This window comes from Cricetulus griseus, chromosome 3 (assembly GCF_003668045.3).
Source record: "Cricetulus griseus strain 17A/GY chromosome 3, alternate assembly CriGri-PICRH-1.0, whole genome shotgun sequence".
NCBI classification, from domain to species: Eukaryota; Metazoa; Chordata; class Mammalia; order Rodentia; family Cricetidae; genus Cricetulus; species Cricetulus griseus.
This window is the reverse complement of record NC_048596.1, coordinates 129,032,785-129,054,716: the sequence shown is the minus strand read 5'-3', so window position 1 is coordinate 129,054,716 and position 21,932 is coordinate 129,032,785. Positions and strand designations below refer to the sequence as shown.

Genomic DNA, 21,932 nt, shown 5'->3' with positions numbered 1-21,932 from the left:
TGTTTCTTTCTTGTCCTGGGAAAATGTAGCATTTACATTTGGTGGTAACAGATTCAAGAGAGTGTACAAGGTTATTTTCCCGTTTTTTACATGGTTGGGGCTTTTACTACTACATAGCTATTTGAACTTGCTATCTGTTATGATGTGTCATTTTCTTTCCGATGTAGCTAAGAGCTCCATGAGTTGATGTTTGGTCCCCATTAATAGTCTCTGATGATAATGGTGAGAATCCTAACCTGTTTTCCCTTCCTCTCCAGTTGTAGAGCATGGTGTTAGTGGATAGCAGGCATGGCTCTACCAGGGAATCTGTAGCTAGTTATACTGAACTTTATGGAACTATTATTTTGTGTGAGCTGTAGAGGAATGGCATAATGAGCAGCAGATTCCTTCTCCCTGGCCATTTTTCTGTCTATTCTGACCACAGTGGTCATCATGCCAACACTATAGCCTGACGACCTTCTTAGGGTGAAAACATAACCCCTACCTAAAACCTTAAGCAATTGTCTGCTATCCACTCACCAGTTGGTTGGCTTGTGGTGCCTCCCTGATATGGCCTTATTCTGTTCCCAGCAACATCCCAGCCCGCATTTATGTGTGAAACCCTCTTTGAGGAGTGGTCTTGATACTTCATCGCATCATCCTTCTGCTTTTCAGTGCCAATCTTATTATCTCTTGACACCCAAGGCACTAGGAACACCATGTGCTTCCACTCCTCCGTGCTTCCCTGTGTGGCGTCCTTTCCTTGAGGTCTGAGACCGCTACTGACCAGGGCGTACAGTTGTCTGGCACATAGGTGCAGCACACATCCAGTCAATACTGGGTGGGTAAAATAAATGCAAAATAGATCAATTCACTTCTGTCACTGATGGATTACAAACTGAAATCAACACAAACAACTTCAATGCTTGTTTAGACCTCAAACATTGTTGTAACCTGTGCAATGTATATATTTAATGAAATCATCAAACTATATCATCTTCAGCTATGCCATTTTTCCATGTCTTTGAGTGGAAGAGTCAGTGATAGTGTTTGGAGCTAAAAACATGGTAGGCTGAAAGGTGAAATCCTACTGTCTTCAAGATAATTGCTATGGTAGGCAGTGTCTGTATTCTGACATTAAGGGCTCCTGCAGCTTATTATCTTTTGGTGTGACCAGAGGTAATTAACTCCTGCTTATTTGGGGGCTAGAATAGATGTTGTAAAACAGCCAAAAGCTTGTTTAATGAACAAACGTCATAAACCAGCTGAGAAGGCAGGTCTTATTTGTGGGTAGTACTGTGTAATAGATAAAAGTTTTTTGTAGCTGGAGTTTCTTGTCCTGCCATGTCCCGCTGCCCTTCAGCCCCAAATAAGCACACAGACGAAATCATTAACCCACAACCACTATATGTATTTACACGTGGTCTTATCTTACCGGATAAGGGTCCAGACCTCTTACTCCTTTCTCCACCACATGGTGTCTCCTTGTGGTGCCTCTCTGACTACCTTTACCAGAATTCTCCTCGTCCCCCCATCTTCCTGCCTCTATTGGCCAAACAGTGTTTTATTCATCAGGTAATAAGAGAAACATATATACAGAAGGACATCCCCCATCAGTTGTTTTTTTTTTTTTCATTACCGGAAGAAGTTCAAAGGTCAACAGCTCAGTGTTAGTCTAGATCAGTGGCTCCTCAACCTTCTTAATCCAAAACTCTTTAATACAGTTCCTCATGTTGTGATAGCCCCAACCATAAAATTATTTTGTTGCTACTTCATAACTAATTTTTTATGAATTGCAATGTAAATATATCTGATATGCCAGATATCTGGTAGGTAACCCTCAAAGGAGTTGTGACCCACAGGTTGACAATCACTGGCCTAGGGGCTCCACCATCTTGAGAGGCCAGGTTCCTTTGGTCTTACTCCGCCATGTGTCGCCTCATGGTCAAAGATGTCTGCGTGAATATCCATGCATTACTTCTGTATTCCAACCAGCAAGGAAGTACATGTACTGTGTTTTTAAGGCATGTTCCAGTAAGTTCTAGTAAAAAAAAAAAAAATTGCTTATATCCCATTGTGCAGAACTTCAGACACATGGCCATACTCTAGCCACAGTGGAGGCTAGGAGGCATAGGAGTCAAAGGGATGACACTAGTCCCAGCCAAATACCCAAAATTCCTGCTGGGGGGAATAACTGATGCTCCTCGGGGGGTGACTTTAGAGAAGAATGCAAGATTACTTATGCCTTGGCATTGTCACGAGAACCCTTTGGTTTTCTTACTGGGTGATGCTACTGATTGAAGTGTTGGCAGTCTGGTGCCTGTTTTTAAATACAGTAACACAGGAACACTCAGATATGACTAATATCTGTATAGACAGACTGCTTCAAGACACCACAGGACAGGCTGACTCAGCACAGTCGATTCTGAAAACTGATCCTCATGTCATTCGAGGGTGCCCACAAAATGGCTATGCTCTTAGAAAAGTAATGCATGGGCCTGAGGGTGCACTTGATGCTGGGACATGGCTGTAATGGGGAGTGCAATTGTACTGCTGCACAGTGGAGGTATCCACAGTCAAGTCTAACAAGAGTGCTTTCTGAGTGGCTTGACATTTACTTGCAAATATTTGTATTTATTTATCCATGCTAAGGCATGGAAGGATCTGGAAAAGACCATTTGAAGGGTTGACAGAGTAGCCTTTGAGGGCAGATGATAGACTTGTGTGTTCTTTATGTTATCTGTGATTGCTGGGGTTTGGTTTGGTTTGGTTTTTAGCATGCATTTTTTATAAGAAAAAAATGGAATCTTGACTCATTGGTACATCACAGTTAAAATATACATATTTATATAGTTTTGTAATGTTTCCCAACAATACTCCCCCAAAGAAAATAGGGCACATGTAATGCTAACCAGATTTCATAGTTTGTTGATTTATTCATTGTTCATGAGTAAGGCTCACAGGCCATGGTATGTGCTCATGATAACATATTTATGGAAATGCACAGCAGAGTATCTATTCAGAGTATGAAAGTTGTATGTGCGGTTACAGGACCCGGCCTTTAACTTAGCAAGGTTTACATTTCATGGTCCCTGGGTGCACCTTGTGTGCTATCATCGTGTACTGTCTGATCTAATGACTTGCCTGTGGTCGGAAGGTTGTGCAATGCAGAGAAGTTGCTGGTGCATGCAGACACAAGCATCACCAAAACCGTTTGTAAGCACAGTGGTTCCTCGATTGTAGCTTAATCCTCTTGAGAGCAAATGAGCACTCGTCCATATCCTTGGTTTCTTTTTCTGGCATTTCAGAAGCAAGAGACCACAGTCACACAGTGAAACACAGTAAAGTGTGTGGTTCTAGTTTGCTGTAACCCAGATATTTGGACCAGTCTCATGCTGTATTAGTTACTTTTCTGTTGCTGTGATAACATAACCCTGACAGAAAGTGAGTTAGAGAAGAAAGGACTTGTTTTGGACTTACAGTTCCAGAGAGGGTAGAGCCCATCATAGAGGGGAAGGCATGACATCAGGACTGTGAGGCAGGCTTGACAGGCAGGAAATACAGAGTGAGTGCAGTTCACCCACACATAGGAAATAGAGAAACCCACCCCCAGCAAAGTATTTTCTTCCAGCAGGGCGCTCCCTCCTAAAGATTCTGTAACTTCCCCCAAAGAGGCCACCAACTGGGGATCATTGTTCACACCCATGAGCCTGTGTGGGACATTTCTCCTTCAAGCCAATACACTTGTTATGCTTCCTCTCTAAATCACCACTCTGTGTGTGTGTGTGTGTGTGTGTGTGTGTGTGTGTGTGTGTGTGTGTGTGTGTGTGTGTGTGTGTGGTCATCCATTTTACAGACAAGAAAAGTCAAGGGCAGGGTTGTTAGAACTTAACGGCACATCCCATAGCAAACCATTTCATAAGAAAGGACTTGGCATGTGTTGTGTCCTTTCCCAGTGTGGGCTTCACAGATGGTATTACCTGTGCAGATTTCAGAGAAAGTGTGTTTTTCCTAGCCTGTCTCTGGGACACCATTTAGTGCTGGTTGTGGCAGCAGATGACCCTGGGGAGGCTGTGTAGTCTCTTCATCTCACCACCTCCTCCCCCTGTTCCCACAGTGTGCCCAAGTGTGTGCGGAAAGCGAGCGTGCACCGAGAACAACGAATGCTGCCACCCAGAGTGCCTAGGCAGCTGCCATACACCTGACGACAACACAACCTGTGTGGCCTGCCGACACTACTACTACAAAGGCGTGTGTGTGCCTGCCTGCCCACCTGGCACCTACAGGTTCGAGGGCTGGCGCTGTGTGGACCGCGATTTCTGCGCCAACATCCCCAACGCTGAGAGCAGTGACTCAGATGGCTTTGTCATCCACGATGGCGAGTGCATGCAAGAATGTCCCTCAGGCTTCATCCGCAACAGCACCCAGAGGTCAGTGGCTCTTGTTCCCCATCCAGGAGGTGAATCTTGTTCATATTCCATGATTGTAGGAACCACCCAGAGGTTCATCCAGATGGGGAGGCTGTTGGAGGGTGCTGACTAAGCTTGTTTTTATGAGAATCTTGGAATGGCTGGTCTGTTCATTTCTTTTTTTGTTGGCTTGCTTTGTTGTCTTTGAAAGTGCCTTGCTAGCCCTAGAGAGGAAGAATTAGCCTGCTGGCCAGATACCTGGATAGCCTTGCTCCCTGTGCACCTGCAGAGCTGAAGTCTGAGAGATAGTCACTGTAACTACAGACACTCCTCCCTGGCTTGCTGTTCTAGCCCAGTGAGAGCTTTGGCCGTATGAGAGGAAGGGAGGATAAGTCCTCACTAGCACTCTTGTGGCCTGGGGACAGGTCTCCCACTTCTCAGTATAAGCCTGGGCTTTAGGGCAGCCATGTTTTCTCCAGAACCTCCTTCCTCCAAGCTCTGTGCCTTTGGTTGCCTTGGTGGCCTCTGGCTTTCCTTCCTGAGGCTTCAGTGAGAAAGCAGAGATGTTCTTGACTAAATAAATGGTACGTCTACCGCCTTGTCATGGACTGATGTTCTCAAAAACAGGATGTTATAGCTCTGGAAACACAGGACAGTCAGAGGTCTGGGTTGTTGTTTCCTCCCCTGAACAGAGCAGAGGACTTGGAGGAAGGTTGTAATTCAGTCCTTGCCTCCTGGGCTGTACACACAAATGCATTCTGAATTCCTCAAAATAGAGCTAGGAGGCTCTGATTGTAACTTGTGCTTAGCTGAGGGAGACCCTCAAACCAGTCCCCAGCCTGTGAGAAGTCCTAGAGCCAGAACCCATCCTTGTGGGAGTCCCTCAAACCAGTCCCCAGCCTGTGGGAAATACTAGATCCAGAAGCCCATCCTGTGGGAAATCCTAGAGCCAGAACCCCACTCTGTGGGAGACCCTCAAACCAGTCCCTAGCCTGTGGGAAGTCCTAGATCCAGAGCCCCACCCTGTGGGAGGCCTGGAATCAAGTTTCCAGCTCATGGGAAGCCCTAGACCCAGACCTCAGCTTTTGTGGGAGGTTCTAGATCCAAACCCTGGCACATAAAGGCCCATAGTCCAGTCCCCAGCATGGCTAACAATTCTCCAAGTACAAAATGTGTTGTTTTGCTACAGTCACTTTCTATAAAAGCTGTCCAACACATCTTCAGTAAGAGGATTCCATTTCTCTTGTAGTATTTGGGGATGTTTCTATTATAAGCTGACTGCTGGATCAAATCAAAGATTGAATTTTCTTTCATAATGCTAAGATGTAAAGCAAATTCCTGCCTGTTTAATTATGACAGTACCATTATAACAGTGAAAAAGAAAAGATTAAACATTTTTAAATTACTAAGTAAGCCATGGACTATAATGACTCAGAACTGTACAAAACAGTCTACCAAAAATAAATTTGCCATATTTTACTCATGTGTTGCAGTCTCTGTTAGTCAACTTTCTGTTACTGTAACAAAATACTTGACATGATCAGTTTATAAAAAAAGAAGATGGAGCAGGCCTATGGTGGCACAGGCTTTTAATCTCAGCACTCAGGAGGCAGAGGTGGATCTCAGAGTTCAAGTCCAGACTAGCTACAGAGCGAGCCCCAGGACAGCCAACGCCATACAGTGAAATCCTGTCTTGAAAAAACAAAACACACACACAAAAGGATGATGATGGATTTTAGCCCATGATTTTGGAGATTTGGGTCCAAGGTTGATTTGGTCTATTGCTTTGGGCATGTGTCAAGGACTGGCAAACCTCCTGGTAGGCCCTGCCTTTATCAAGATGATGATTAATCCATTACAGAAAGGGCCTTTAAGGTCACTTTAGATCCAAGCAATCACAATCTTAGGATATGAAAGTGCTTTACTAGTCCACATCTTGAGCCAGAGACCAGTGTCTGGCAGCAGGTAGATGCTCAGCCACAGTCCAGGTCCTCCCTTCAGGGGCTGGGTGTAGCGATGGATAGCTAGCTAGTCGGTGAACTCACTATGGCATCATCTTTGACTGGCAACTTTCTTGTCTCTCTCTACTCAAGGCATTCAGCTGTGCTTCAACACATAGCAAGAGTGCTATATATTCATGGGAGTTGGTTCTCCTTCCCTGCAGTGTGGTCTTAAAGCACTGGGCCATTGCTCCCAGCCCATTCTCAGAGTCTTTTCCGTTGTAAAGTAAAACACCATCAAGAAATAATAGCTGTCCTTCTCTCAGCCTTTGAAGCCTATTTAACACTTACTTGAAAGTGTTTTTAAAATACTGTTTATACTTCGTCTATGGCAGAGTGAATTTTAGGAAACTCAGACTATAAATATGTAATCAGAACATATCCTTATAAAAACATTTTTAAATGCTAAATGATACCTAGACATTTTAACAAAGGGAGTGCAGTTCAGATTTTTTCTATTTGAATAAAAAACGGGAGGGACAAGCATATTATTGCCTTACAGCCCAGTCATGTTGACCCCGAATGTTTACTGCACATAGATAGTTGTTCTTAATTTCTTTAGATGTAATACCAGGAAGTAAGGATAACTTGTGATGGGGGATGTACTTCTGTATATATGTTTCTCTTATTGGTTGGCGAATAAAACACTCTTTGGCTAATAGCCAATAGAGGCAGGAAGATAGATAGGACTAGGATACGAGGAGAATTCTGGGAAATGAAGGCAGAGGGAATCCACCGGAAGAGACGATATGTAGCCAGCCAAAGGAATAACAGGTCCAGGCATTATCCAGTAATCCAAGACCACATGGAAATACATAGATTAATAGGAATGGGTTAATAATTATGACAGAGCTAACCAATAAGATGTCCTAGCCATTTGATCAACAGTTTAATAATTAATATGGTGTCTCTGTGTTCATTTGGGGCTGAAGTGGCAGGACAAGAAAATCCAGCAACAATTCGGATGTCCTATAAGAAGTAGTAAAGCAGGCTGTGGTACATCTACCCATGGAATATTACTCAGCGATGAAAATATTGAGTTTCAAGGATATTTAGCAGTGTGAAGTATGTCAATCTCAGAAGTCATGAACTATATAGCTGCATTTATGTAATGATCCCAAATTGAAGGTGGATTAGCAATTACCAGGAGTTAGGAATAGTGAGGTCTGGAATAGGCAGAGGATAGCTATAAATGGGTGACACAAGGTAGGACTTTATGGTGTTGGATTTGTCCTGGGTCTTGATTGCAGTGGGGATTTTGAGAAGTATCTAGACCGATGGAAAAATACACAGAACTGCCACTACTGCTAGGTTGGATTCTTGGTTTTAATCACTGTATTGTCATTGTGTAAGCTATAACAACAGTTCTGGGAGTTGGATAAAGGGTACTTGGGTGTTCTGCACTGTCTTTGCAACTCTATATATGAAGCTGTAGTTATTTCAAAATGTGTGTTTGTTTTTCAGAGGGAGCTAGATTTGTGTGTAGTTAAATTAGAAAAACACAGCACAAAGAAAGTTCACAAGAAAGCCCCTCCCCAGGCTATAAATGTGAACCCTCCTAGTTTCCCTTCTATTTCCCTTCTATTGCTGTGATAAAATGCCGTGACTAGGGCAACTTATAAAAATACATATTTAATTTGTCTTATGGTTTCAAATGATAGAATTGGGGAGGAGCTCAGCATGAGTCTTTTGAAACTTCAAAGCCCATCCTCAGTGATATACTAACAAGGCTACACCTACTGGGGGGCTGAGTATTCAAATACACAGGCCCATGGGGCCATTCTCATTCAGAAACCACAAGATTGTGGTATTGTGGAAAGCTAACTGTCTGTCATGCCCCCCCCCCGCTTTAGCTAGCTATGTCCAGTTACCATAGGACCCTCTGAAAACCTCAACCCCACTCCCCTAACCAGAAATAGGAAGATTACCAGAGAACTATTGGTTACCGGTAAGGTTTTAAACAAAACAAAACTGTGTGTAATATTTTGGGAGAGGATGGGGGAGTTTAGTAAAATTTTAGCTATAATTTTACCCTGGTTTTCTTTCTCTTCATATGCGCATTTAAGAACAATAATTTGAATGTAATGCTATCCCACATACACCCAGAAGTTTGGATCATTTAACTCATTCAGAAATCGACCCAGCTTCATGGACCTGATAATACACACAGCTAAGATCTCAAAAGGTGTAGTCCCAGGCTTAGCATTTTCTCTGCTGTTTCCTAAATGATGGTCTGTAATCAGGAAGTACACTGTGAGTCCTTCTGGCTCCTGGTAGTATGTGGCACTCAGGGTAGCTTTTGGACCAGGACCTTATTACAAAGAAGAGGAAGTTCCTGGCTTTTATTGTATGTGCAGCAAAACAACATTTGGATCAATTTACAAGTTTCTGCAGAGCACTGTCAAGATGTAATTTCACTTGTGCCTTAGCAAGACAATAGTGGGCCTGCACTGTGCCTTGTGCCTGCTCTCCAACTTGGAGAATTAGACTCCTATTAGTGGCAAAGATGCTGCTATATCTTCCCCACCCCTGCCAGTTTTCCCAGCCTCCTCTGGTGTGCAGGCAAGGGTCTCCTCAGAAAGCAGCTCCATTTTTGCAGAGACCCAGAATGCCTTCTTGTGAGTCTGTGTCTCCCACATGGACCAGCTTGCTCCCCAGTCCTAAGCCTACGATACCCACATGCTTCTTGCATGGCTCATGTATTTTGTCTAGAAACAAGCAACATGCTTTCCTCCTCCTCAGTATATGTCCCCTCCTCGTGGTAGTGGCTGGAATGGCTTGCCCTGGGTAAGCCTGTGAAGAAGATACTGTGTGATCACTTGGATGCTTCAAGAAAGGTTCCTTCATGAAATGCTGCTGTAATCACAAACAAAAAGCCTTCTTACTTCTCTGTCATTTTTTTTTTTAAGTTTGTTTCTATGTAAGAAAATAAACTCAATTCTGTGGGTTTGGTCCACTTTATCTTCAACAGCATGTACTGTATCCCCTGTGAAGGCCCCTGCCCAAAAGTCTGTGGCGATGAAGAAAAGAAAACAAAAACCATCGACTCGGTTACGTCGGCTCAGATGCTCCAAGGATGCACCATCTTGAAGGGCAATTTACTTATTAATATCCGGCGGGGCAGTAAGTATTCCACCGCACCAGACCAGTGGCTGGATCTCTCAATTTACTTGCATGGATGTTCTGTCCCTTAGTCACGACAAAATACAGGCTTAGAAAAACAGCGTGGGATATAAGTAAGCCTCTTGTGTGACGTCTCTCCTATGAGTTTCCCTGAAAGATAAAATCCAGATTGAAAGGCAGCCCGTGTTTGAGCCATTAGCCCAGAGTTTATTCCTGTAAAGAGGATCAGCCCTCATCTTTCTGTTAGTCACATCTTACGCAGGAGAGGCCCGTCCTGACACACACAGCCCTCAGCAGACATTGATGGATCAGACCCATGAGTCAGCTCGCTCTCGCTGCCACAGAGTCCACACATCTGTAAGCTCAGAGCTTGTGTTACTTGCCTCTATTGAGGAGATTGAACAAAGGGAAGGATTTGTTAACTTCTGAGAGCCAGAAAGATGTGCTGTCCACCACTCAAGCCTGTCTGAGCCCCACAGACTCCCTTTCATGACAGTATAGACAGAGTTCCTGGTACACTGCTTCAGAATTGCATTCATGAACAGTATTTCCCATCAGTGGCAACAGCATAACCCTGCAGTCTTCTCCTCCCTAGTCCTTTTTTCCCCTTTTTACTTTTTCTTCTTTTTTTTGGGGGGGTGGGGTGGGTGGTTTTTGAGACAGGGTTTCTCTGTGTAACAGCGTTAGCTGTCCTGGAACTCACTTTGTAGACCAGGCTGGCTTCAAACTCACAGAGATCCGCCGGCCTCTGCCTCCCGAGTGCTGGGATTAAAGGTGTGCGCCACCAATGCCTGATTTCTTTCTAGTCTTTGACTGGCAGAGAAAGGCCCCTCAATACACTGCCTTCAGTTCTCTGCCACTGGGGCCACTGGGTTGAGGTACTGAGAGATTCATAGATAGAAGATTATAGGCAGGATTTTTATCTTAATTTGTACTGGTAAATCTTTGAGTGAATCTTTCAGAGGAAAAGTAGCTTATTTTTTCATCAATTTATTTATTTTATGAATTTCCTTTCCATAAGTATTTGTTAAATGAGTGAATTCTATTCTTAGGGTGTAGAGATAATAGAAACAAGTTTTGTTGCTATTGGTGGTGGTATCTTTGTAGGCTTTGGGTTTGTTTTAGTTTGTTTCACAAGCCCTTAGTTTTTATCACCTACTCCCTATCCTTCCACCATGGAGAGGACCCTGTTCTCCACACGAGAACTCTGACCCTTATAATACTAACCAAGTTGTGTTCTTGCTCATACTAGATTTATTCATTTTCTTTAAATTTATTCATCCCTGGATATGTCTTTTAAAATTCATAAATCCTATTGTTTTATGTCTTCCTGTCCTGTTGTTAGATAAATGGGATTGGTAAATTCAGTGCATGCTAGACATGGTGACACATGCCTTTAGTCCCAGCACTAGAGAGGCAGAGGCAGGCAGATCTCTGAGAGTTCAAAGCCAGTGTGGTGTTCATAGTGAGTTCCAGGACAGCCAAAGCACTTGTCTTGCACTCACTGAGGTCCTAGGTCAGTTCTGAGGGAACAAAACACAGAATTGACTGCAGCCACTCTTCTTTCCAGGTAGAATTTCCCTTCGCCACTAAGTGTGAGGATTTGTCCTCTATCCTTTTATTTGTATCAAACCAAAGTAGAATCTTTCACTAAATCAGCATTCACAAATCACATACAGTAAAATCCCAGTCAGTGGACCTTGCCTAATTTATTATAGCCTTAGAATTTTGTCATGAGCTGAACTGAAGTTTATGTTTCTTATTTACAGTATGAAAGGTGGGTAAGCAAGATAAAAGAAAATTCACTGTTTGTGTGTCCTATTGTAATCGAAACTTTTGCTGGCTACTTTGTGGTTACAGAAGTAATTGTGAGCAGAGTAGAAAACTTAGAGATACAGAAATGATTTAAAACAAAAAACAAACAAACAAAAAAAAAACAGGTATAGGTGCTCAGGGAGGGAAGGCAAGAAGGTCAGGAGTTCAGGGTCATCTTCAGCTACATAGTTCAAGGCCAGCCTAGGATACAAGAAACCCTGCCCCTGTCTCTGTACAGGAAAAATAAATAAATAAATAAAAGACACAGCTCCCTGCAACAATCATTGCTGCAATATCAGAGTGTGTTTTCCTTCAGTGTCCAATGGAGTCTTTAAATACAGATCCACAAATCTTAGGAATTCCAGGTACAGCAAAGGCTGTTCCTACTGAGCCTGAGAAAGGTTTGCCCAGTCCTTCATGGCACTGGGAAAGAAGGACTGCCTGTCAAGGAGCATATTTAAAAGACGTTCCCTTAGTTTGTCAGCTGGGGCTAATTAGCAGCCTGGCATTTCTGATTTCACGTTCTGTTAATCAGCCTGGCAGCTGCAATATCCAGCCTCCTAGAAGTCTGCTTTCCCGCCATAGCGGCCTCATCCCAGTGTGCCAGTGGAAAGTGGAGACTGTGTGTGTTTGACAAGGACGGTTGGTCCTATGCCAGCTCCCCCAAATATGACCTGCTTTGGGTTTTCCTCCACACCTGTGTGCCTGAGTCCAGCCACTTGACCAGAGGAACTCAAAGTGACATAGACACCTCTTCCCATAGATAACATTGCCTCAGAACTTGAGAACTTCATGGGGCTCATCGAGGTAGTGACTGGCTATGTGAAGATCCGCCATTCCCATGCTTTGGTCTCCTTGTCCTTCCTGAAGAACCTTCGTCTAATCTTAGGAGAGGAGCAGCTGGAAGGGTAAGCACTCTATGTTCTCCTTTATGAAGTGGGGTGTGCTTTTTCTTTTTACGTTTTAATAACGAGTGTGCTTGTGCACACGTGTGTGTAAATGAGTATGTGTGTACGTGTGTGCATTTATGCCTGTGGGGGTTCAAAGAGACATAGGGTGTCTTTCTCAGTCATTTGCCACTTTTGAGACTGTCTCTCATGAACTTGGAGCTCACCAGTTTGGCTAGACTAACCGGTCAATGAACTCCAGAGACTTCCTGGCTCCACCTCTCAGGTGCTGAGATTCCAGATGTGTGTTATGTAGATTCTGGGGGTGGAACTCAGGTCCTCTTGCTGGTACAGCAGACGTATGACCGCCTGAACATCTGACCCATCTCCTCCTCAAATAGAGAAGCATGAAGACTTGCCAAGTACGGGCAGTTCATTTTATTATAAAGATATTTCAACCTGCAGAGGTTGTGTGTTGATTAGCCTGTAGGATTTTTATTATTCATAGAAACTTTGCCTTCTGCACAAAAATGCTTTACGGGCTGGATTTTAAAGCAACCGTAGGTTTCTCAGCATAGAATAGAAGCTGGTGTTTCCTGCATGTGTTCACATCTTCTCTCCAGCCTGTGTGCACCTTTGCTGGCTCCTTTGCATATTTAATACAGCTCTGGTGTAACTCTAAAGTTAATGCTTTGAAATTTTATAAATGTATCAATTAAGTAAGAAGTCCTTTGGGAAGAAAGTGATAGGAAGATCCTGGGAATGCATGTCCTCACTAGTGTGTCTGCATAAGGTTGTAGCATGAGGGTGTCTTTGCAGCCTCCAGTTTTTCTCAAACTCTGTCCTAAATGTTATCCCCTGATACAGCCAGAATGAGCTGCTCACCCTGTCCTTAAATCCCACTGTCTTTGCATTGGAAAAGGGGAAACTTCAGAAAAATATCTTCCTCCTCCCAAATCCAAGGCAGATGCCCATCCCAGAGTGTCCCAGTCATTCCTGGGGTTCTACCTATATGAGGCCATGATACTCTTAATTCATTGTTGGTTGCATCAATTTTAAAGGGAATTGTAATTCAGTCTTGCTTTATTATTTGCCCCCAGTCTGTCTGGGTCCTGCAATCCCTGGCGTCAGTAAGCAGTTTTCTTTGGCAGATTAGTAGCTGTTAGATTTGTTAGTTTCTTAAGGATATACACCTCTCTCCTGCTCTCCCACCTCACTCCTTCCCTCCCTTTCCTCAGACTGAGCAAGTGATAGGCATAGAAAGTGGAGAGGAGGCTTTGGTTATTTTTATTAGGATTATTATGTGGTGTGGTTATCTTATGTTATGAGTTAACTAAAAGTATCATGCACTTAAATGTAGCAGGAAATTGAAGGCTGGCTTTTATTTCCAAGAATATTTATAGTGTATCCTTTCATTATTTGAAACTTACATATGAAGTACCAGCCAAGTCTTGTTAAGGATGCTTGTGTTTGGGAAGTTTCTCTGGAAAGCCTAGGGCCCCATCCTGCTGTTGGCATTTTAGAAGAGAGAGCAGGTCAGGTGAGGCCTGGAGGCTGTGTATAGGCTGCCCCTGGTTAGGACAGTTGAGACTCTTGTCTTCAGTTGTAGCTTTTTCTGCACTGCCTTTTCTTCACCTGTGATGCACTCCTCATGCTCTTTTTTGTTTGCAGGGCACAGATAGCCACAACTCACCTATTTTTCTCTCCGTGGCTAGATTAGGCACAGCCCCTTCACTTCTTCCTTATTTATTCAATAAAAGAAAGAAAGGGTTCCAGGACTGCTACACAGAGAAAACCCTGTCTCAACAAACCAGGGTGGGGTGGACTGATAAACAGACGAACACAGGCAGTGCAAAACATAGCTTTCAAAGCACCCCAGAGGAAAGAAGATGGTGCTCTGGGCACCAAAAGGAAGACCCTGTGGTGGGAGAGGCTCAGACAGCCTTCTGGGAAGAGCTGGCAATGAAGATAGACTCCTGGAACTGGAAAAGCACAGGGCCAAAAACAGACTGTCGGGAAGAGTTGAGCAAAGAATGTCACCCTGCCCTCCTGGATCTGTCTTCCAAATAGTGCTGGGGAGGCGATAGCAGAATTATAGACGGTGCTGTTGCACACAGGTTGTCATTTAGGTAAACCAGCACACTCGTGGCTTTCGAGGAGAGGAGTCTTAGTAGAGCTGTCTGACATTTAATTTCAGGGTGCTGTCCTTTTAAGCCAAGATAAGCTTCTCCCCTGTGTTTCCTGGAATGTGCAATACAGTTACAGGGGAAAGGAAGTCCTTGCTGTTACTCACGAGGTTGTACCTCACTCCAAATCCATCAGTAAACTTGGGGTAGGGAGCGTCACAGGTTTAAGCTTGAGTACTTTTTCTAAGTATTTCTGTGTACTTTTGGCACAAAATGGCAAAGATTGGCAATTACTATCTTATCCCTATAATCATTCTAATCTATATATCCAAGGCCACTTTTGATTTTTTTTCTTTGTATTATTATTATTTTTCACATTCCAGTCCCAGCTGATTTTTTTTTTAAGCATTCTTGTTTCAACTCATTCTTGAAGGAATGTATTTGTTGAGCCTCTAATATGGCTAGTGAGAACAAAATAAATGCTTTCATCTGGTTTGCGATTCTGAAGCCTTTTGTTTTGATGGAAAGAGGAACATTCCCCATGAAGGTATCTGTCAACGTCAGCTGTCCAAGAGAACAACGCAGTCCCTCTCACATGGCCTTCTGAGCAACCCTCATAGGAACACACTTATTTTACTTAAAGTGTAGTTCCTGGGTTTTCTTTCTGAGCCTGTGTCTTGCATGTTCATCATGAACCATTTCTACAGGCTGATTCCCAGGCTTGCAACAGGTGAGGCAGAATCCCGCCAGAACAGAGATCAAGGTGGGCAGCTACAGTACGGTACTCAGGTAGCATCAGGACCCTTTGGTTGTCCAGAAGGTCTCAATCATCATTCACTCTGAAATGTGTCACATCTATAACCCTCAACTTTAGATAATAAGAAAATCATAGGAGTTGGGAGAGATGGCTCGTAGCTAAAGAGTGCTTGTTGGGCAAGCATGATGCCCTACATTTGAATCCTCGTGTCCCAGGTAGTTGGGCATAGCTGCATATGCATGTAGCTCTAGATGAGGAGCCAAGAATTTTCTAGTCAGCTGGCCTGCCTAACCTAAATGATGAGCTTTGGGTTCAGTGAGAGGTGGAGAGTTACAGAGAAGGATGCAAATCTGTATACTCAGCACACATACACACAAACATCCACCCAAAAGAGAGCAGGGCTTTCTCAGAAGTAGTGGTGTGGTTCATTGATAGATACTTGACCTGTAATGCGTGAGTGCCTGCTACCCTGATCTCTAGCAAAACTTGGAGGTAGTAAGGGAATGAAGAAGGAAAGTCAAGTTTTTGTTGTTGTTTTGGTTTGGGTTTTTTGTTTGTTTTTTGCTGGGTAAAATCTGGAAATTACTTCAGACAAACTTGATGTGTGAGGCAATCAAGTAAGTTTAAAGTTCAAGTTCTTTGGTGCTTCGAGGGTTGTTGTCTTAAAAAGAACAAAAAAATGCAGAAAGGTTGCAGGTGAGAAGAGTTGGAATTCTCGGTATGTTTAGGCATCTCTACTGTGTCCACTGAAGTTTGCAGACTTGGTGTTTTGTAATGCCTTCTTGCAGCTCCGGGACTAGACCCTCCCCTAGCCTCATTTTAGCATGCCCTTGAGACTTTTAGAACACATACAATTAATCATGTGGCCCAGCAATTCTAGGCTTTATCTAGATATATGAAAACATGTACTTGCAAATCTTGTATATGAATACTCTAGCAGCATTTTGCATAATACCTGCCCAAAGTAGCCCACTGGATATCATCTAAGGGTTCTTCCGTGAATGAATGGATAAGCACAATCAGAAAGATACTACTCAACACCAAAAGGAGTTGTACATGTAGCATGGGTCATGTACATGTAGCAGCATGGTCATGGTACATGTAGCAGCATGGGTGGACAGATAGGGGAGATGCTTGGGTTGGGAGGAGAATGGGCTCCTTGACCTGATTCAAATGTCCTGAATCCAGATGATGGGATGATGGTTGGACATCTGTATAAATTTATTGAAGCCCATGAAGCTGCATATTTACAATGGGTACAGTTGTAGAAGGTAAATCATACCCCAGCAAAGCTATTTTTAAAAGCACTCCACAACAAACAGCCTTTTCTGTGAATCTCTATGGTGCTGGGTTTATCTCTACCTGGGTGTATATTTCCATACTCATTGAGCCTATGTAGTGATGTAACTTTGGACTTGAACTGAACTAGTACTCTACAAATGGGTTGAGTGATGGTATAAATGGCTATGTTGGTGACAACTTCGGTGTGCTGGCTTCTGATGCCCTCTAGAGACAGCTGTCAACAGGCATCAGTAGTGTCTCCTGGGGAAATGAACGGGAATTATTGGTTATAAGCGTGTCTGCAGATTTTCTTCCAGTATGTCACTAAGGGCTTGAAAGCAGGGTCCTGTGTAGAATGGAGACCTCAGGCTTAGCCCTATGTATCGAGATTCAGGACTTGCATGTTTTCTGTAACTTTGTTCTGTGGGACTTTGACACGTCAGTAGAGTAGCAAGGTCATCCTATGCCTTTGTGAGGCTATTCAAAGCTCACAGCATCATTTTGTATTTAGCTCATCCGATTCTTCCAATTGGCCTCAGGGCCAGAAGAGACCAGAAGATACCTCCCATGGGGAGCTGAGAAACTGAAGCCCTAGAGAAGTTGAGTATACCATCCAGAGTTGGCACTTCATAAGCAGTATAGAGGATGCTTGGGCCTGACTTTCAGTTCCTACATGGAATGCTCTACACCCTGTCCCTGGCAGTCTTCCAGGTGTCACTCAGCTCTGTGGCATCCAAAAGGGAGATGGTAGTACTGGCCTAGAAATGGTGGCCAGAGATCATAGCTAAGTGTGGGTTGGCTGTGTGGTTATGATGTGGCAGTGCCCTCGAAGAGGTGACCAGCACCCCAGTAGGTCTACACATTGGCAGTTGAAACTCATCCAAGTAGAGGGGATTTTTTTTTTTTTCTAACATTGAAAAAGCTAAGAGCTGGAGTATCAATCTCAATAAAACCCTAGGGCATCATACAGCCCATAGGAGCCAAAGAAGAAATGAACAATTCAGTTTTTAAAAATATTCTGTGAATGTAAAGAGGCAGTGAGCTCAGAAACAATTTCTGAAATCACATTTACTGAGTGGTTTCCTTAACTAGTCATTTCCTTTAGAAAACAATGACATCGAAGCCAGGCGTTGGTGGCACACGCCTTGAATCCCAGCACTCGGGAGGCAGAGACAGGCTGATCTCTGTAAGTTCAAGACCAGCCTGGTCTCTAGAGCGAGTACCAGGATAGGCTCCAAAGCTACACAGAGAAACCCTATCTCGAAACTCCCCCCCCCAAAAAAAAAGGAAAGAAAAAGAAAAGAAAAGAAAACCACGACATCAAAAGCACATTCGTATTTGGAAGATGTGCAGACAAATCTCCGCCTGGACAGTCTCTTTAATTCTCACCTTCATAAGCAGATTGTAGAAGAATGCCTGGGAAGCAGGGGCTGGAAAGCAAGCATCGTGTTGACAGGGTGCTCTGATCAGTTTGATGATTATTTTGGTGAAGGTTCATATTTTTCTTTCCTGTCTGCAGACTCCACAGTGCTTGGTTTTTATTGATACTGGTATTCTAGCTCCCAGACTTCTCAACATTGTTTAAAGAGAAAAAGTTTGTGTTTACTGTAAAAAGATAATCTTGCTTTTCAAAGTGATTAGTCACATACCCTGATTTCTGTGTGCCTGCCATTCATTTGTCAAATTCCTGCTTTCTAATTCATGCTTCCTCCCTGAGGAGAAGAATGTTTTGTTCAGAAAGGAGGTATTTTTGGTGCAGTTCTGTTTCCTGCGAGTGAAATTAGTTTACTAAGAGGTCTTGGCCTAGATTGAGATGGAAGTTTTACCTGATTAATTGGCCCTTGCATCCAGCCTGGAGGTGTCTTCACTAACAAGATTTTTTTTGTCTCCTGGGACTCACAGACCTGGGAGCAGCCTGACTGACCAGTGAGGTTAGAGATGAACCCAAAGACTGAAAATATCTCACGAGTTAGGAAGGACTCATGATGGGACCAGTCCTTTCCACCATAACAGCTCTTCTTCAGTTGTCTGACTATCCTGGCTACCCCCACCATCACTAAGAGTGAACATTGATGGGTTGGTGGGTGGCAGTTCTGACTGACTGGTGTCCCAGGACTTCTCTAGGCCTTGTGTATTACAATCTGGGTTCCTTTGATCAGTGTCTTAGGTTTGTATTCCAAGACACAAGCGTGGTAGGGAAACACTCTTACAAGATTGCTGGACCACACATTTTGCCACTTTCTTGATGGTTCACTGAGCCCCTTCATGTACAGGACTTGCACTGCAGCATGTTTTGAGGTACTTGAGGAAGTTTGGGGCTTCAGCTTGACTAGACAGATTTTACTTGCACTCCAACTCCTAGGTATGAGGACTCTTGAAATACAACTTTATTGTGTTACTGGTTGTGTGTGTACATGATGTGTGTAAGAGGGATGTATGTATAGAGGTCAGAGGACAACCTTGTGGAGCCGGTTTTCTTCCTTCATGTGGGTCTGGGTCACCTGGCTTGTACTGTGAGCACCTTTGCCCATGTAGCCATCTCGATGGCCTTCCTAAGGACTCTTAAAGCCAGAGAAAAGTCAGACCTTACCTGTTCCACTCCAGCACATAAACAGTGATCTTGATTGCACTAAGGCACCTGCCTGTGGCTTGTGATGCATTGAATTCATGGCTGTTCTGGTCCTGAGTCCTTGCCTCTGAGCTCCCTCTGAGTTCTCTGGAAAGTATCCAGGGCTGCTTGCTAGCATCACAGTTGTATGTAACTCATGCTTTAGTATGTGAAGGTCTGATTGAAGGTGGACCCCCTAGTTAGAAGTGCAGATTTGGGTAAGGACTCTCAGCAGGTACAAAGGTACCTGGTAGACACAGCCTTTGGGGCAGAGCAGGACTTTGGGACTCTTGTGTCTTAGCTACTCCTGGCTCAGCAGGGAGAGCTTTCTTGTCTATACATTTGTTTGCTGAATCTGTGAGTAGATCTTGAGAAATCCGACGGGTGTCGGTGGGGCACTAATAATGAGAAAGCCACATGGTTCATGAGGAACAGACTTCTCCCTTAACTGAGGATTCAGACCATCTACTGACACACTGCCTACAGATTGGGGCAGAGGGTGGGGACAGAGAGAGAGACTTGCTGCAGAACCCTTCTGTAGACAGACTAGCTCTTGCTCTCTCCTCTCCCCTAGATGGGACAGGAGAGTCTCCAAAGATAGCTGCCTCCCTTTTGTCCATGACCGTATTCTAGTGGAAAGTGGGCCATGGGAACAGTGCCAAGTCGAGCCTGGTGTACTCTGGGTTTTCTAAGTGTAGGTCTAGGACTGGTGGTGTCAGCATCACTCATTCGAAATCCAGATTTCTGACCCACTCTGGTCCTCTGTATTAGAGGCTTTAAAGATAGGGGGATGGTGAAAACAAGCCGTGTACATGTCAAATGTGCAAAGCCACTGTTAGACACTACCCTGCTACCCTGATATGAGATACCAGAGAAAACGCTTAGTGGGTAGGTCTCCTCTCCCATACTCCCAGGGACTGAAATGAACGTGTTTTGCAGTGAGAGGCAAATGTAGAAGAGGGAGCAACCAGGCTGTCTCCCATCCCATCATGCACTGCTGATTGGGCATGGGTAGGATTTATTCCCAGGGATAATGGCAGTCTTTGCTGCTAGTATGTAAGCTGTTCCGGTTGAGTAGCAGAGCATGTCTGTTCTCCTGTAGGCTGATTTCAAGCACATTGTACATACCTAGCTCTGAGAAAAATAACCAAAGGCATTTCTAGGGAATGATTCGAGGAACATCCTTTGGTGGGAGAAGCTTTGTGTGTTGGTAATAGAGGTCATAAAGTTAATTAGTGTCCTATCGATTTCAAAATATTGTCCTTGGCTCATCTTTTTTGCCAGTGTTCACAGCCACTCTGATTTTACACAACCCCAGGAGGTAAGCCCCTTATTGGTATGGAGCCACACATGTCACAGAGAGGTTCCATGTTGCTGAAGAGGGCCGTGGGCACAGTGGGTTGCTAATGTGGATTTCTGTGCTTCCAGGAACTACTCCTTCTATGTCCTGGACAACCAGAACTTGCAGCAGCTGTGGGACTGGAACCACCGGAACCTGACCGTCAGGTCGGGGAAGATGTACTTTGCTTTCAATCCCAAGCTGTGTGTCTCTGAAATTTACCGCATGGAGGAAGTAACAGGAACAAAGGGCCGCCAGAGCAAAGGGGACATAAACACCAGGAACAATGGAGAGCGAGCTTCCTGTGAGTGATGGCATCCAAACCACTGTGACTAACACAGTTGAGATAACAGTCTGTGGCTTTCACTGGCGGGCCGTTCTTTGTTTCACTTTGGGCTGTCAATCAAGCCACCTTAGCCAACTCCTGGCCTCTGCATATGTCTTCACAGTTAGTAGTGGGCAGGTGCCTGACAGATTCATACTGATACATTTTCCTAAGTGTTAGGATATACACCTGGCTGACCCTGCCCCCTAACAATGGGCAGGCATGCACAGGAAACGTGCTATGTCATCACCTCATCACCTGCCACGTGTTACTTCCTGTGTGAGGACTCTGCAAATGCGTGAAGCCTCAGTGTGCATGCAAGGTCTTCCCTTTAAAAGGTCCAGCCTCCCCCCACCTCTCTCTCTGTGCCTCTCCTTGGGTTGGCTGACAATCCAACCCCAGACCCCCTTGTCAATAAATTCCATGTGGGTTGTTCATTCGTAGTTTTCTTTCTCTCTACCGATAGCTGTCGCAGAAATCTAACATTAAGCATCTGTTTGAGTGTAAGAAATGTTCAAATAGATTGCAGTTAAATATCTGTTCAATATGAGCAAACAGTATTTGTCAAAGAGCCAGTCCATTCCAGCCCAATGAACAGGCCTTCTCTGCCATGGTACAGAAGTCTCAGGGTAAAAGCTCCACTACAACACACCTCGGTGGGTGTCAGGCCTCCTGGTCTTCACACTTGGCCTCCTCTTTGAAGAGAAGTGAGCCCACATCCTTGAGTCTATAATGCTTTTCGTGTTTTGGACAATATAACAGTAACATTCTGGGGATACCGTTTTCACCTTACGATCTCAAAGATTTAGAGTTCAGCCTGTTAGTCCAGCCACTCTCCAAATGTGGTCTCAGGCCTGGAATGTCACTCAGACTTTTTCCTCCATCCCTGTACAGAATAAGGCCCCTAAAAGTGCTATGGCTCTACCAGGCATGATGGTACACTCCTATATTCTTAGCACTTAACAGGCTGAGGCAGGAGGATTGCAAAATTGGGCTTCATAATAAAACCCTGTTTGTTTTTTTAAATTTATTCTTCTCTCATATATTGCATCCCAGCGGTGTTTTCTCCTCACAGTCACTCCCCCTACACTTCCTCTCCCTAAGATCCACTCCTCCTCATTTCACTTCAGAAAAGGGCAGACCTCCCAGGGCTATCAACCAAACATATGACATGTCCAATTACAAATAAAACTAGGCACATCCCCTCATATTAAGGCTTGGTGACCGCCGGGCGTTGGTGGCGCACGCCTTTAATCCCAGCACTCGGGAGGCAGAGGCAGGTG

General features: G+C 44.2%; 1 protein-coding gene across 1 annotated transcript in view; it reads left to right on the top strand.

Moving 5' to 3' along the window:
- Positions 1-21,932, top strand: part of Igf1r (insulin like growth factor 1 receptor) — a 292,382-nt gene that overhangs the window by 218,086 nt on the left and 52,364 nt on the right. Inside the window, exons 3-6 of the mRNA XM_027408129.2 lie at positions 4,097-4,409; positions 9,360-9,511; positions 12,090-12,234; positions 20,414-20,628. Of these exons, the coding sequence (XP_027263930.1) occupies positions 4,097-4,409; positions 9,360-9,511; positions 12,090-12,234; positions 20,414-20,628 (825 nt within the window). The remainder of the gene's footprint in view (positions 1-4,096; positions 4,410-9,359; positions 9,512-12,089; positions 12,235-20,413; positions 20,629-21,932) is intronic.